Source organism: Chionomys nivalis, chromosome 10, assembly GCF_950005125.1.
Source record: "Chionomys nivalis chromosome 10, mChiNiv1.1, whole genome shotgun sequence".
Lineage (NCBI taxonomy): Eukaryota > Metazoa > Chordata > Mammalia > Rodentia > Cricetidae > Chionomys > Chionomys nivalis.
The window spans coordinates 50,112,886-50,127,675 of NC_080095.1; the positions used below are offsets into that span (position 1 = coordinate 50,112,886).

General features: G+C 43.5%; 1 protein-coding gene across 3 annotated transcripts in view; it reads right to left on the reverse strand.

Moving 5' to 3' along the window:
• The window catches only part of Syt16 (synaptotagmin 16), a 246,924-nt gene that overhangs the window by 24,511 nt on the left and 207,623 nt on the right, over window positions 1-14,790 (reverse strand). For all 3 annotated transcript variants that reach the window (XM_057782915.1, XM_057782916.1, XM_057782914.1), the window contains 3 exons: window positions 14,543-14,755; window positions 7,820-8,073; window positions 2,162-2,602 (listed from right to left, as the gene is read on the reverse strand). In XM_057782915.1, coding sequence (XP_057638898.1) covers window positions 2,162-2,602; window positions 7,820-8,073; window positions 14,543-14,755 — 908 coding nt within the window. The remainder of the gene's footprint in view (window positions 1-2,161; window positions 2,603-7,819; window positions 8,074-14,542; window positions 14,756-14,790) is intronic.

Consider the following 14,790-nt stretch of genomic DNA (forward strand, 5'->3'; position numbering starts at 1 on the left):
ATCACAAAGAGAACAAGATAGATGAAGACACTGATTTTCACTAAGGAGCATGAGCAAGCATCAGCCTGGCTAGAGCAAGCCAGCGGCCCCTCTAGCAGACCGCTTCCTCTGCGGGACACAAATGCCTTGGGACTTATCTCAGATCTGTATCTGAAATTATTTTCTAAACTTCCTGCCAGCATCCCAATAGGCAAGAACAATAAAAGGCATCAGATGCTGTGCATGTCCAGGAGAAGGCACCATCTTAACCAAATCATGTGTGTTTCTGTAAGAGCCTCCAAGCTTTCATGGATCATGATTTGTAAGCAGGATGCCTAGGGGGTTCAACAAGGGCCTTACAAGCTTTGATGCCCAGAAGTTAGAAGTACAACAAAGAAGCCTTTGCATCCTTGGGAGGAAGGGTGCCCATCCTTGTACCTCTACAGAAACCTCTACTGTAGTGCCTCTCATAGGACTGCTTCCCTACCCCTACTAAGTTCTTAAATCCTTACCCATTACTTAGTAGCCCCTCCTGCATAGTTGCATATCTGGTGTATAACCATGACCAACCTTAGATAATAAGTGAGATGCTTTCCTCCTTTAGACTGGCTCCTTCTCTCCATCAGCCTGTGCCCCCAATCCAGAGCCCAGGGTCTGGCACTGACAAGAATGGGTGTGGCCATACTCACGCCTGGACCTCACAGTGCAGCGGGTCTCTTTTTGACTCTTCTCTGAATTCTGTTCTGTACGATTTCATGATTTGAAGTAAATGAAGGATTTGGGTAGGCATGAGACATGATCTGGCTTGTGCTTTCTTGCGCTCATTCTAACCCTTGTGTCAGAAAACAGCAGAGATTTAGAGGCCACCAGCAGGGGACTATTCCACTAGCCCACCAGAGAGCCAGGCTCTGCTCATATCTAAAGAGAAGGCACAGCTTTCAGAGAGAGGTCATAGGTGAGCGCTACAGTTTTGGAGCTGGCGACTGGAAAGGCGAGCTTGCCAGCAGGCGGGTCTCAGAAGACAGTAGGTGGCATAGATTTAGAGAGGCGAAAATGAGGGTTTCCAATATAAAGATGTTCAGGCAGAATTAGAACTTCAGACGGATGGACCTTCCTGGAACGCTTTTTTTTTTCCTCCACAATGCCTGTGTGTGCCTCCTTTAGTCTTGAAAATCCACCCACGCATGTCACCAGTCTTGTTCCCTCAATTGTTTGAGCTATGTGGGTTCCTTTCGGGTTTTTTTTTTTTTTCACTGTCTCAAAAGAACCCTCTCCTGGCCATTCAAAGCCTGCCCTAGCCTGTGGAGCTCTGTTTACCAAGGCCTGCCTGTCAACACCCTCCTCCACTAGACTAAGGGATAATAGCTTTCTCCTTGCTTCTGTAAGCTATTTGGCTTATGTAGCACACACCAGGAAACATCTCCGGATGGATGACTGATTGGTTGACTAACCACAACTGCCTGTTCTTTCTGCGCAGTTTTGTAGAAGGAGCTCTTCACATCGCGTGACAGATAACCTAAAGCAGCAATGGGGCCGGCCACCTCTCAGACCTCCAAGCTATTGAAGCCCTAGGAGTAAGACACACGGTAGGAGACCAGTCATAAGAACAGAAGGTCTCGGAAGTGTCAGGCATTCGGGGTTGCTGTTGTAGGATGCTTTTGAGTGCTCGCTGAAAGCCTTGCCTCAACAAGTTCAGGCATACACACCTGTAATTATGGCACATAGGAAGGTACGGCAAGAGAATCCTGAATTGGAGGGCATCCTGGGCTACAGATGAGTTTGAGGCCAGCCCAGGCTGCATAGTAAGACTCTTGTTTCAAGAAAACAACAGCAAAAGAGTACCATGTCTGAGAATTATTATAACGTATCCTGGGAATGGGAGGAATAGGAATGCTTATCCACCAAGTCAAAAGCCTCTCCCGGTCTTCCCATGCCCTCTACCATGCTGCCACTATCATTTCCCAAAACGGGTGGAGAATATGTCCATCAAGTTACCAGATGACAGGCTTGGAAGACCCACTGTGCCTGACGCACAAACGTGGCTTGCTAACGAGGAGGAGAGCCAAATGTAAAATTAAATTAACAACTATGAATCCACAAGCCGAACATTGCAAATCAAGGGCGGGCAACCCCAGGTCTTTGAACACATCACACCAGCAGTAGCACCATTTAATATACTCACACTTATATTACTTCTTGGCTCCAGAACCAGAGTCACTTTCATTTCCCCTTCTGGGTGCAAGTGGCTGAGACAGAACAGCTTCTCTCCCATCATCCTCTCTCGGGTCATCTTACGGGCCGCATAGAGGCGGAATCGGACGGCACAGGCAGCCACATCCCTGGGCTCCAGCTTGGCGAAGATGACCTTCTCCTTGAAGACGGGATTGGGCCCTCTCTGGATGTTAGTCTTGCCCCTCTGTTTCTTACTGGGCAGCAGCACTACATGGACTTGCCAGGAGTTGACGCCACTCCGATCCTTATCTGGAAGGCCCTGTGCTCTCACAATGGTCACGGTGAGCTTCTGGGTTACGGCTCTGTACTCAAAGACGATATCTAGGTAACCACATTTTGAGATAGGCTCCAAGAGCTTGGGTGGCACCTGCAGACTGGTCCCATCCTGCTGCTGTTACAAGCAGAGGAGAAAAACAAAAAATGAGGACAGAAAATGGTGATGACTTGTAGCATGTTAGCAGGTCGCTGCCCCTCGGAGCTTCCTTGCCTCCCAAGCTTTCTGACTGCCAACACATGACCTTCTTCTGTGTTAGGAAAGCTCTGAGTGCTAAGCCCCTCTTTCCAAACTGTGACTTCATGGAGAACACAGTGCCTGGCATAGGGTAAGTTTTTGAGGATATTTTTGTTAAAATAAACGAAAGAGACACATCTTTCAAGTTGCGTTAATGTGCACTGCCTCACGAAAACGTACAAGTGCCCGCTATGGTTGAAGCCAACTGAGATATGAAGTCCCTAATTAAGTCAACTACCAACTGTGTAAATGCCAACAGGCAACTTTTGAGTCCCAGGGAGTAATTGCTAAGCCTGGAACTGCTGTTTGCGCATCAGAAACTTCCCATGGGCAAAAATCCCAGTGGGGGGCAGGGTGGGGCCTCAAACAACTGATCTTTCAGTGTGTTTTCAAATTTCCTGAGAGAAAAGACTAACAGCTGAGCTTCTCCCCTAATGGCCAGCTGAGTCACTCAAGGATTCTCATTAAGTCAAGGGCTGGGGCCAGAGACTGCATTTCTGAGATGCTTGCCAGAGATGTTGGCCACAGCGAGCCCAGTCTAAGCAGATCATTCAAAGGAAAGGCTAAAGAGATCAGTCACAGCAGTCAGCAGAAAGCACCCCTGGAGCCAGGAAACCTGGGTTAAAATACTGACTCTGTCACTGGTTCTGTTGGGTCCTGGCCAAACTGAAGAGCTTACATTAGTATATGCCTACATAAGAATGTGGGGTTGGGAAGTTTTAGCAAAAATGAAAATTCCTCTTCCCACCAGACTATCTATTCCCTACGCTGGCATGGAGTTACCGCTTTTTAAGGATGCTTGTCTCGTTACGGAATGTCACTCTTGGCCGTCAATTTACATGTAGCTATTCATATCTGATGCCCTTACTGGAAGACTAAACTGAACACAATTTACTGTAATGACCACCACACCAACAAATTACTACGTCAATATATTTTTGAAAAATTCTTCGCTGAGGGCCCGAGTCTTACCTATAACTAAAGGGGTGTCACTGTGAACCCATTCTTAAAGTAAATCAGTTCTTTATCTATGGAATTGAACTCTAGATGTTGCTAATTCAGAGCCTGCTTCAAAAAAATTACAATAAAATACCTCAATATGCACATTCATCCTCAGAACTTTCGCACATAGTCACAGGGGAAGCATACGGGGCTGTAGAACCAAATGTTCTTTACATGTCAGGTCTTTAGATATTTATAAGCTCCATAACACTGGGCAAATCATCTAATACTTTCCATTATTTTTCCTTAGTAGTAAAATAATGATGATACCCACTACATAGGGATGCTGTGCACTTGACATATCGAAGACATCTAATAAATGCCCTTCCTTTTTAAGATTCAAATTACTCTGTCAAGAAAATTCAGCTTTCTTGTAAAATAAGGGAAGTTTCTTCTATCCTTTTCCCTGCGCATGCAATCATGCATGAGCTTTCTATTCAGAGGTACTCTGTTTCAAGTGATAGCAGTCGTTGCTATAGAGACTTCTGAATACAACTGACTAGTGTATATATAATATTAGAAGCGAGTCTCCAAGGAGTTAGGCTAACTGAAAAACCAAGGCAGAATCTTTTCTTAAGCTCCTGTCTCCCCTTAAAACTCCCATCTAGTTTAACGCACTCTTGATCATCTACATGACTTGCCTAGATGCGAAGCATAATAGTTAGCCTCTTTTAAGTTCTTAATGTCAGGTACCACATCAAGTCTGCGATAGACTTTAAAAGGCAGTTCTTGCACACCTCAACTCGCCTTGAACTCAAATCTTGTTCCAGTTTCCTCTACAGGCACAGCACACCTGGGCTCTAAGAAACTGCAGCCTGGCACAACCCAGCAAGTTCTTACCTTCTTTTCATAAAATATAACGCTCAGCTCTCATCATTGGTCCATTGGTACCAAAGCTTAGAAAGTATTCTGGTTCCCACCATGTTTCAAAATGCCAGAATGTACTCTCATTAATACTCCATGCAATAAACTTTCTCCCATTGGCAAGATGACTAGAGAGCAGGTTATAATTTCATGAAGTATGTCCCACGGGATAAAGCAACTGGTAATACTGGGTGGTGGCCAACTCAATGGCACATTCACATCTGTAACCTTTTTCTTTCTTCCCTCCCCCTCATTCCCTCATCCATTGAGAATGCGCCCAATAGCAAGGTAGGGAACAAAAGCCTTTACCTTTGGCTCTGTCTTACTGGGGAACCCAACTAGGAAACACTGTGCTTTCTGATGCTACTATCTGCCTAATGAGCTGTTATTATAGCATCTCCATTTCATGGGAAAGGAAACCAAAGCTAAAATGGGCTCTGTGTCTAATACCCTTCCAATCCCAGGGTCACAGCATACCTTACCTAGTATTGAATAGTCAAAATCTCAAGCCTTGGGTTAAGCCACATGACCTACTTTTTGCTGCCAAACTTTTCACTCTAGATGCTCCTATGTGCATAAGGTGAGTGAGACGAGGAAGGAAGGCAGTAGGGATGGAAGCTGGATGACAGTACTATAATGACCTGACATTCTATTTCAGGTCTCTGCTCTTGACATTAGGCAGGAGTCACTAGCCTCATCATCTACTCCCATGCCAAGGTAAAATGCCCTGGTGATAAGGATCTCCCCGCACATCCATCAAGTTATCCATGATACTCCCTGAACTTGCAGGCATGTGAGGAGTCTTGGGCAGAGCTCTACTGCAACTGCTCTGAGAACTCTGGGCGAAGCACAGCCCTGGGCAGCAGCTGGGCTCCCAGTGGGCCAATTCCAGGTATTGCTCATGAAAACTGGGCTTCGCGGCCTCTCCCTGGGTTGATTTGAGACAGAGATTTGTGGAGGTTTGTATTTTCATAGCAATTAATTATTTCAACACACATTACCTATCACCAGGCCACCAAAGGAGCTCCTTGTATGGGTACTGTTAATACTGCTAATCTGTTTGACCTTCCTGCAAGGTAAAACTCTCTTCCTTCTTATCCCCATTTGGCAGATTTTAATTAACTTCTCAAGGCCAACCAATTAATCAGTAGAAAGCAGAGAAGAAAAGTGGGACACCTGGCTCTCTCTGTACGTTTGAAATTGCCAGCCACCTTCCCATTGTTTTTTTCCTACCAAGCCCTAGGTCTGCGGGAGAAAGTCAATGGCCTTTGCCAGCTGAGGGTAAACTAGAAAATCCATGATCATAACAGGTAGCCACACCGCACGAGTGCTTTCCTTCTGAGACGAAATAAATGATTCCTTGAGCTCCCCTGTCCTGATTTTCCCCTTTAAGGTGGAAATGCTTGCATCAAACTGTCAAAACCCCCGTAAGTTTAAAGATTTTCTGTCAAACTGAAAAGGCTTCCTGTTTTAGTAAGATAGTGTTGATGTCATCTTGTGGCCCAAAGTAAATGGATCCATGATACGTTCTGGATGCCAGATACACCAGGGAAGACAAGGTTCTTAACACAGCTAAGAGACAAATAAATCAATGCTTAAGAGGCAAGCTACGCCTGCAGAGCAGCCAGTTACGGGAACTGCCTGGGCTGGATCTGAAGTTCTACAGTAGGAGCACCAAATTACAGTTTTTGTCTCAAAATAGATAGGAGGTTGAATGGCGCACACGGAGCTGTCTGGGTATTTTTGGAGTCTGAGAACATTCAGTTCCCTCAGCATAAGTCATCTATTAAAGCACCAGGAGGCAGGGAAATGGGAGGTTACGTGGAGAAGGCAAGCCCAAACCTAATGGCACCATTATCAGGGAAACAGAGTTATCAGCGGGCAGGTAAATAGTTCTGGTTTGTTTTTTGCAGCGAGGGAGACAAAGGGAATATTTTTAAATACTGTGTGGGATTCGATTTGATGCTGAGCACTGACACCATGGGAGAGCAGACTTGCATTTTGTTTCTGTCTTTTTTTGGTTTTAACAAAACTGATGAAAGCCAGTGGCTTTGGGTGCCTGTGTGGCAAGGATAGGCTCTAACAAGCCATAAACCAGGTATCTGAGTGTCCATTTCTGGCCCTCAGCAGAAACAGCCTCACAGAGGCGCCAGGACACGCATGCAATCATGTGCACACAGGAATTCTTACACACATCCTACATCTTCCCACTAACATGAGAACAGCAAGGCTTTGGAACATGATCTTCTACAATTTTCTTTTGCATTTCTTTAAGCATTTATTCACGGTGAACTCTGGGTCCTTCTAGAGAGATTCACCCCCCACTACCACACACTTATTTCCTCTGGTTGTCGTAATCAATTTATTCTATACTTGCATCTCCACACATCATATGGGTCATATGAATATTGACTACTCAATGTTTATCTAAATTGATTTCAAATTAGATATTAAATACCACTAGCTAATGTTTCTTAATATCAGGGAATCATAGAATGTGTGGATCTCACAAAGAACAATCAGAAATGCCTAGGAGATAAAACAATATTTGTAAAACCCCCGACTGTAGTAGCTGGGGTCCCTCTCCATCATGGCTGCCATCATTGTCATGATTAGTCCTACCTCCGACATAATAAACAAGCTTTAATTGGAAGATAGATTCATAAGTTGCATCTTCCATCAAATGTTTATTGCAAAAAGCAATATCAATGGCCAGAGTATTTTTACCCTCATTGCTACCTCCCAGACCTTCAACTCAACTCAAATCTACTAGGATCCTCATTACAATTTCATGTGTACTTTCATTTTGAGGGACATTTACTTTAGTTAAATTATCCAGTAAGCTTGATTTTAGGAATCAAAGCTGAAGATTTGGAGTGTGATAAAATATCATCCACTTTTCCACAAAAGAAAGCAATCAGGCTCTCCAAAGATCTGCAACCCCCTTTGTATGAGAACAAAACCCTGTGAAAGTTTATTCCCTGACAGCTCTTCTCCATTCTGCCAACCATATTCTTTTTCTCCTTCCATTTTGAAAGAAAGTATCTGTGATTCTTTTATTGCCATTCACAGAGACTCTGGTCACCTAGACAAATAGAAGGTTTTCTAGACCTGGCAATACTTCCTGTCTGGAGATATCCGATGGGATGGCGAGGAAAGGACTGAGTGCATGGTACTGAAACAAAGGATAGAAAAAACTTGCCAAAAAAGGAAAGAAAGCCAACAACTCGCCTCTGGGCTCCACACAGAGGAGCTGTGGGTGGCATATGAATCTTCAAAGCCCCGATTAGTAAACACGGTCTCCGCCTCCAGGATGCTCTCCACACAAGGACGACTGAGGCTTCGGACCACGCCAGTCTCTTGATGACAAGGGCCATGGTGTCTGGTGTCTCTGCTCTCACAGGGAGACTGTGAGAGGGTAGAGATGGGCTGATCTTCGTAAGACAGAATCTCAGAATAACTGAGTTGGCTGGTTCCATCCAAATCTAAATTTGCAATATAAAATCATTTCAAATACATTATATGTCATATCTTTTGAGCTAGAGAAATTGAACAATAGTAGCTACAACAGTCAAGACTACAGCAACAAAACGTATAATAATAACATCCACAAAGACAATACTGCCCACACCACATGATGGATAAACATTGTCCCTGTACTCAAAAAGACTACTAGGTTATTATGTGAAATAAGTAGGCTTAATACTTTATGCATGCATGCTTGTCTGTTTGTGTTTGCTGGTGGGCATGCATGTGTGGCCATGCATGTGGAAGCTGAAGGACAACATCAGGTGTCATTCTTAGGAATGCAATCCACCTTTTTTAAGACAAGGTTTCTCATTGGCCAAGAGACAACCAATTCAGTTACACTGGTTGACCCATCCCTAGAATAACAAGCATACAACACCACACTGCACTTTCTTATGTGGGAACTGGACATTGGACACAGGTCTCCGTTCTTACAAAGCAAGTTCTTTATAACCTGAGGCACCCCCGCAGCCCTGGTTTAATACTTCTTACTCCTTAATATTATGAATATAAAGAATGGCTATGGCAGATGGTGGTGATGCACATCTTTAATCCCAGCGCTCAGAAGGCAGAGGCAGGCAGATCTCTGTGAGTTCAAGGCCAACCTGGTCTACAGAGTGAGTGCCAGGACAGCCAAGACTATACAGAGAATCCCTGTCTTGAATCCATGCCAAACAAACAAACAAATAAATAAGAAAGATAAAAGTATTAAACCAAGTCTTGGAATGTCTGAGTTGATAAAACTTACAAATGCTTTGTAAGTACAGAGACCTAGGTCCAATGTCCAGTACCCATATAAGAAACTTAGTGCTTTTCTTTCTCATCCTCTCTCCCATTGCCTCCAATCCTTCTTCTTGTCTTTCCTTTCCTCCCCCATATGTCTCAAAATCCTATCCATCTGATTCTATACCTTTAGTGTCAGCAGACAAAGCAAACCCGACAGGTTTCTCCCAAACAGTGCTTTCAGCCCTGACATCCCCACCCCAGGTAAGATGTCTAACCTCTTTAGCCCCCAGTTATTCTCAATACTCCCCAAACTGGGATGCAAGAACATGAGAAGCATAAACACAGTGAGCGGGGCAATATACTGGATGGTTTTGTGTTAACTTGGCACAAGCTAGAGTCGTCAGAGGAAGGAGCCTCAGTTGAGGAAATGCCTCTATGAGATCCAGCTGGAAGGCCTTTTCTCAATTACTGATCAATAAGGGGAGGGCCCAGTCCATGGCGGTAGTACCATCCCTGGGCTCATGATCCTGGGTTCTATAAGAAGATGGGCTGAGCAAGCCACGTGAAGTAAGCCATTGAGCAGACCCTCCATGGTCTCTGTACCAGCTCCTGCTTCCAGGATCCTGACCTGTCTGAGTTCCTGCCCTGACTTCCTTCAGTGATGAACAGCAAGGCGGAGGTGTATGCCTAACAAACCCTTCCCTCCCCAACTTGCATTTTGGTCCTGGTGTTTTGTCACAGCAACAGAAACCCTGAGACAGGCAGCCAATAGGCAACCTAGTTCAGCTCTTCTGTGCCCTTGCAGTTCCTCAGATGAGCTGCATAGCATTCTGCTCCAAGAAGACATCAACACAGTCTGTCTGCTGCTACATTTCCACTAAACCTTTTGAATGACTTCCCAAAGTAGTCATGTAGTGCCTACTTGAAGCAGTCAGGTAGAAAATCATGTGGAATCTTGGTAACAGTAATGAACTAGGATAGGGTTGATACATTGATTCAAGCTCAAAATACATGATGTGGGGCTTAGAAATGGCTCAGAGGCTTAAGCACTTGTCTTGAAATCATAAGTATAGGAGTTTGAATGCCCAGAACCCACGTAAATGTTAGGTGGGCAGGATGGCACATCTGTAATTCCAGTGTCAAAGTGGCAGAGACAAGGGATTCCCAGAACAAATTGGCTGGCTAGACTAAGCTTAGTAGCAAATTCTGAGTTTGACTGACCAACCCTGACTCAATGACTACAGTAGAGAATGATCAGGAAGTCTCTCAACATCAGCCTCAAACCTGTACATACATGTCCATACACAGGCACAGACACACACACACACAAATATATTATATATAATAATAAACTATAATCATAAATATAAAATATATAAGGTATAAATATAATATATATTCATTCTCATGTATATTTTAAAAAAATACTATTCATGGAGACCAAATTAGCACAACTTTGGACTCTGTATTCCTAGTTTTTCAACACCACTCCAGTCACTGAAAAACTCCTCTCTCTATTGTGTTATTCTTAAATATTCAGCCCAGGCTCCTAGGAAACCCTTTCACAGGATGCCACAAAAAATGCTAGATTCATACTTTCAGTTGTTTGGCAAAAGACACTTTTTTAAATGCCACAGCAAAACGACAGAATGAGGGAAACTTCTCATGCAAAAACCTACAACAATAAAGCAGGATTTTCTCCTAAGTCTCTAATTAGCACACCCATTCCTCACATACATGAACAGTGAGATGTCCTATTAAACAGTGAGCCATCTATCAATGTGTGCAGCACCCAGCAGGACTTCAGCACAAAATCTAACTTTGCCAAGAAATTATCCCTATAAAATTGTCTCGTGACTTTAACTCCTATGGCGTTAATACCTAGATCAGTAATGTGGGACTTTCAACAGCTGCATTAAGGCTTGAAACATTATTCATAACTGAAAAAATAGAACTGTATTAATGTAACAAAGCACTTGCCATGACAGACAAGCAAGGGATGAATTAGAATATCAAGTCTGGTCTACAAGCTAAGTAGCAACAAGAAGGAAAGGAAATGGTAGGTCACCTTTCTATACAACAGAAAGGTTCCCTTGCCTTTAAATGACAGAGGGTCACACCACCTTAAACACATATGTGAAGGTAACAGCCTATTGTCACAGAAATAGATCCTGGATTCTCAGAAATTATATGCCACAATTGTGTGGTATCAAATATATTGATGTGATTAGATACAGTATTCAAGTTGTTTGGTTTATGAGTGAGTCACTTTAATGGAAAACTATTATCCAGTTACTGTCTTCCATACTCTGTATCTCGTCATATATAAAGATTTCCACTTACTATCCACAGTGGCCCATCTGTATGACATTTTCACTGGGTTATGGATGCCAATCATTCAAACACTAATAGGAATTGATGGGACATTATTTTGCAGGTGTGATTGAAGCAGGAGACAATCTGTTAGTTAAAAGATTGAAAGAGAACTGAGGCTTCCCTGGAGAATTGTATCTAAGAATGAGAAGGTGCAGCTCATATCTGAGAGCCTGCAACTACTTCTTCACAGCCTGCTCCAGGGAGGGCAAAGCTGGAGATTTATGTGTCTACTCAGTGTGATCAGATCAGCTAATTTTTTGAAAGTAAACTCTTGCATGTGTGTGTGTGTTCCTACTCCCATGTCTCTGGTTGGTACATCATCCCAAACAAAACTGGCTACAGACATCGGAGACATGAGTTGTTTTTAGTGATATAAAAAACACAATATCTATCTTTTATAAAACATCTCAGTGAGTATACTCAAGCTTTTAACATTGTTGTCATCTACAAAGTTGACACTCAGAAAGCCCACAGTAGTATTATGAATATTTTTATGCCTCATAATTTTTAAAATAAGTTAATTATTTTGCATTTGGGGTATATTTGTAACTCTCCTGAACCACATGTAGCCCACGGGCTGCAGTTAGAGATGCTGATAACAAGCAGCTATTCTTTTTTTTATTTATTTATTTTTTTTTTTTTTTTGGTTTTTCGAGACAGTGTTTCTCTGTGGTTTTGGAGCCTGTCCTGGAACTAGCTCTTGTAGACCAGGCTGGTCTCGAACTCAGAGATCCACCTGCCTCTGCCTCCCAAGTGCTGGGATTAAAGGCGTGCGCCACCACCGCCCGGCCCTAAGCAGCTATTCTTAATTAGCTTTAAGGTGACTACTCAACACAAACCAAAAGGGCACACCCAACAAGTCAACAATTAAGCTATAGGCTCACACTCTGCCTGGAATTCAAGCCTTCTGTTACAAGAAAAAAGAACTCATGAACTTTCTAGGTAAATAGACGAAACTAGAAAAGATACTATTGAGAGAGGTAACCTAGGCCCAAAGAGACAAACACTGAATGTTCTCTTTTATTGGTGGCTCCTAACTCCTAATCTTGAGATATAAGTATATAGTAGTATACTATACACTATTATATGGTAATAACCACAAAAAGCAGGAAGGAAACATGGGATCACTGCCAGGACATGGCATGTAGGGAAGCAATAGAGAAGGGAATAGCATATCACAAGTGACATAATCAGGAAATTGGGCAAAGTGAGGGTTAGGGAAAGGAAGGGAGGTAAATACAGAAGAAGATGGGAGGGAGGTCAAGGGGAATGGCCTGATAGGGGATCTGGGGGAGAAGGGACTCTGGAAGAGGGAGGGAAGTAAATGCAGGAGAAGGAATCAGCACATAACAGGCAAGAGTGCTGTAAAATGCCATTTTCTGGCCATACCATAGCCGCTGTTCTCAGGCACTTGGCATCAGAGGCTACCTGCACAAGACCTGAACAAGATCAAGCCAGTCAACATTGGAGCATGGATAGGGGAGGGGTCGGAGAGGCTTCATTCCTAGTTAAGGAGCTACCGCAGGTGATGGCCGCTGAGGGAAGGGGAGTCATTGCTCACTGAAACACTGAAGATTACCCATGCTCCCATGAATGGCCTTACGGTCACATTCATGTGTGCAGGACTAGTTGGGCTCAGTTGGTTTGAAAGGGAAAAAAAGAGGATATGAGGCTGGTGTAGTTGTTGGAGCATAGGAGTTGAAGGTGCGTGTGAGATCAAAATCTATTGTATACATTTATAAGATTCTCAACGAATAAATGATTTAGTGAAAGAATGCGTTGGCAACAGTGTAAAGCATAGGATAAGATACCTGCAACTCATTCCAAATAAAGATTTCATTTGGATTTTGAACGTTTACTTTTGCTGTCCAACATTTTAATGCACTTTTAAACAGGAAAAATGGTCTACAATTAAACTGAATCTAAGCAAAAAATAAAATAGCTAAACAGAAAGGAGGTGAACTATAAAGAAAAATTTATTCTTTAAGTAATTCCACTGGCATGATGATGGATAAAAGGAAATGGCAGGAAAAATAAGCAATGCAAACATTAATCTTCCCACAGCCTTGATGGCCTCAAATTTAGCATGCAGCTATTTCTATAAAACCCTTTGGATTTTCTTCAGAATTTACAGTAATTCATCCAATGTGGTAGACTCTGTCCTCTGTCCAATAGAGAGAATTTTATCTTTTCTATCACTACCTGTCAAAAATTCAGAATTACTAGTTCTGACAAGGATAAGTTAGCGTGGATTCCAGGAAGGTAAGGCTGGGTGGCTGGCTCCATTCTCTGAGCCTTCGCCAGTTATATAAATCAGACCCGAGACGCCCAGGCTTCTGGGAAATGGGGCCATTAGCTTTAGAATTAAACAAGCTACTCCCAGGGAATCAACTACTATTAACTTCATTAGCCAACATTTGCCTACTTGGTGGAAAGAAAGCAATGCAGAGTGGAACACTAGGGAACAGGAAAGAGTCGGGGAGGGAGGGCAGAGGGTCTGTAGCCATTTATGTTGTGGTTTGCTAAAATAGGTCCTGTTGAGCTGTGTCAATAAGTCTAACTGCATGATGAGTAGCAAGCTTTTCCTGCCCTGCAAACAGGGTCCTGTTGGCTAGTTGAGCTTTTGTTCTTTTTCTGCTTGTCCTAGTCTCATTGCCTAATCAAAGTCTCTAAATTACGGTTTCTCAGTTCCTCTTTCTCAAGTTAACATGGAAGATGTACTATGATGTCCCCATCACTGTGGCTGTCAAGCTCCCCACGAAAGAAAGAAGACTGGAGAATGCAGATCACTGTGGGCATAGAGGAAGCTGGATGGGGCCCATTTTCTCTAGCCTTTTATCAACTGCCTTTCCCAGATTCTTCTCTGGGACTGAATAAGCATGGGTTGAAACTGGACTCTCTGAACATGACGGACAATGAAGGCTGATGAGAAGCCAAGGACAATGGCACTAGGTTTCGATCCTAATACATGAACTGGCTTTGTGGGAGCTTAGCCTGTTTGGATGCTCACCTTCCTGGACCTAGATAGAAGTGGGAGGTCCTTGGTCTTCCCGCAGGGCAGGGAATTTGGACTGCTCTTCAGTATCGAGAGGGAGGGAGAATGGAGTGGGGGGAGGAGAAGAGGGGTGGGGATAGGTGGAGGGGAGTGGGGGGAGGGGGCAATATGTGGGAGGAGGGGGAGGGAAATGGGAAACGGGGAGCAGGTGGAAATTTTAATTAAAAAAGAATAAAAAATAAAAAATAAATAAAATAAATTATCCACCAGCATTCTCACCACTGGCCAGCCCTTGCGTAGATGCGGGAGAAACAAGCTGAATTGAATACCTTCACAAGCAGACGCTTCAGCACTGTCTTCTCGGTGGACAGACAGCAAATGGTTGCATTTCGTTTTCAGCTCCAACTCTGTTGTCTTTCCCTTCTCAGGTGCTCCTGTCAGAAAACTCTGGGATCGGGACACAGAGATCTCAAACTGCTTGGTCACATCTTCATCGCTCTCAGAAGATGTGGACGGCTCCTCGTCATCCCCAAAGCTGTTAGCTGGAAATAAACAAGAGTCATGAGTCTTTTGTGTG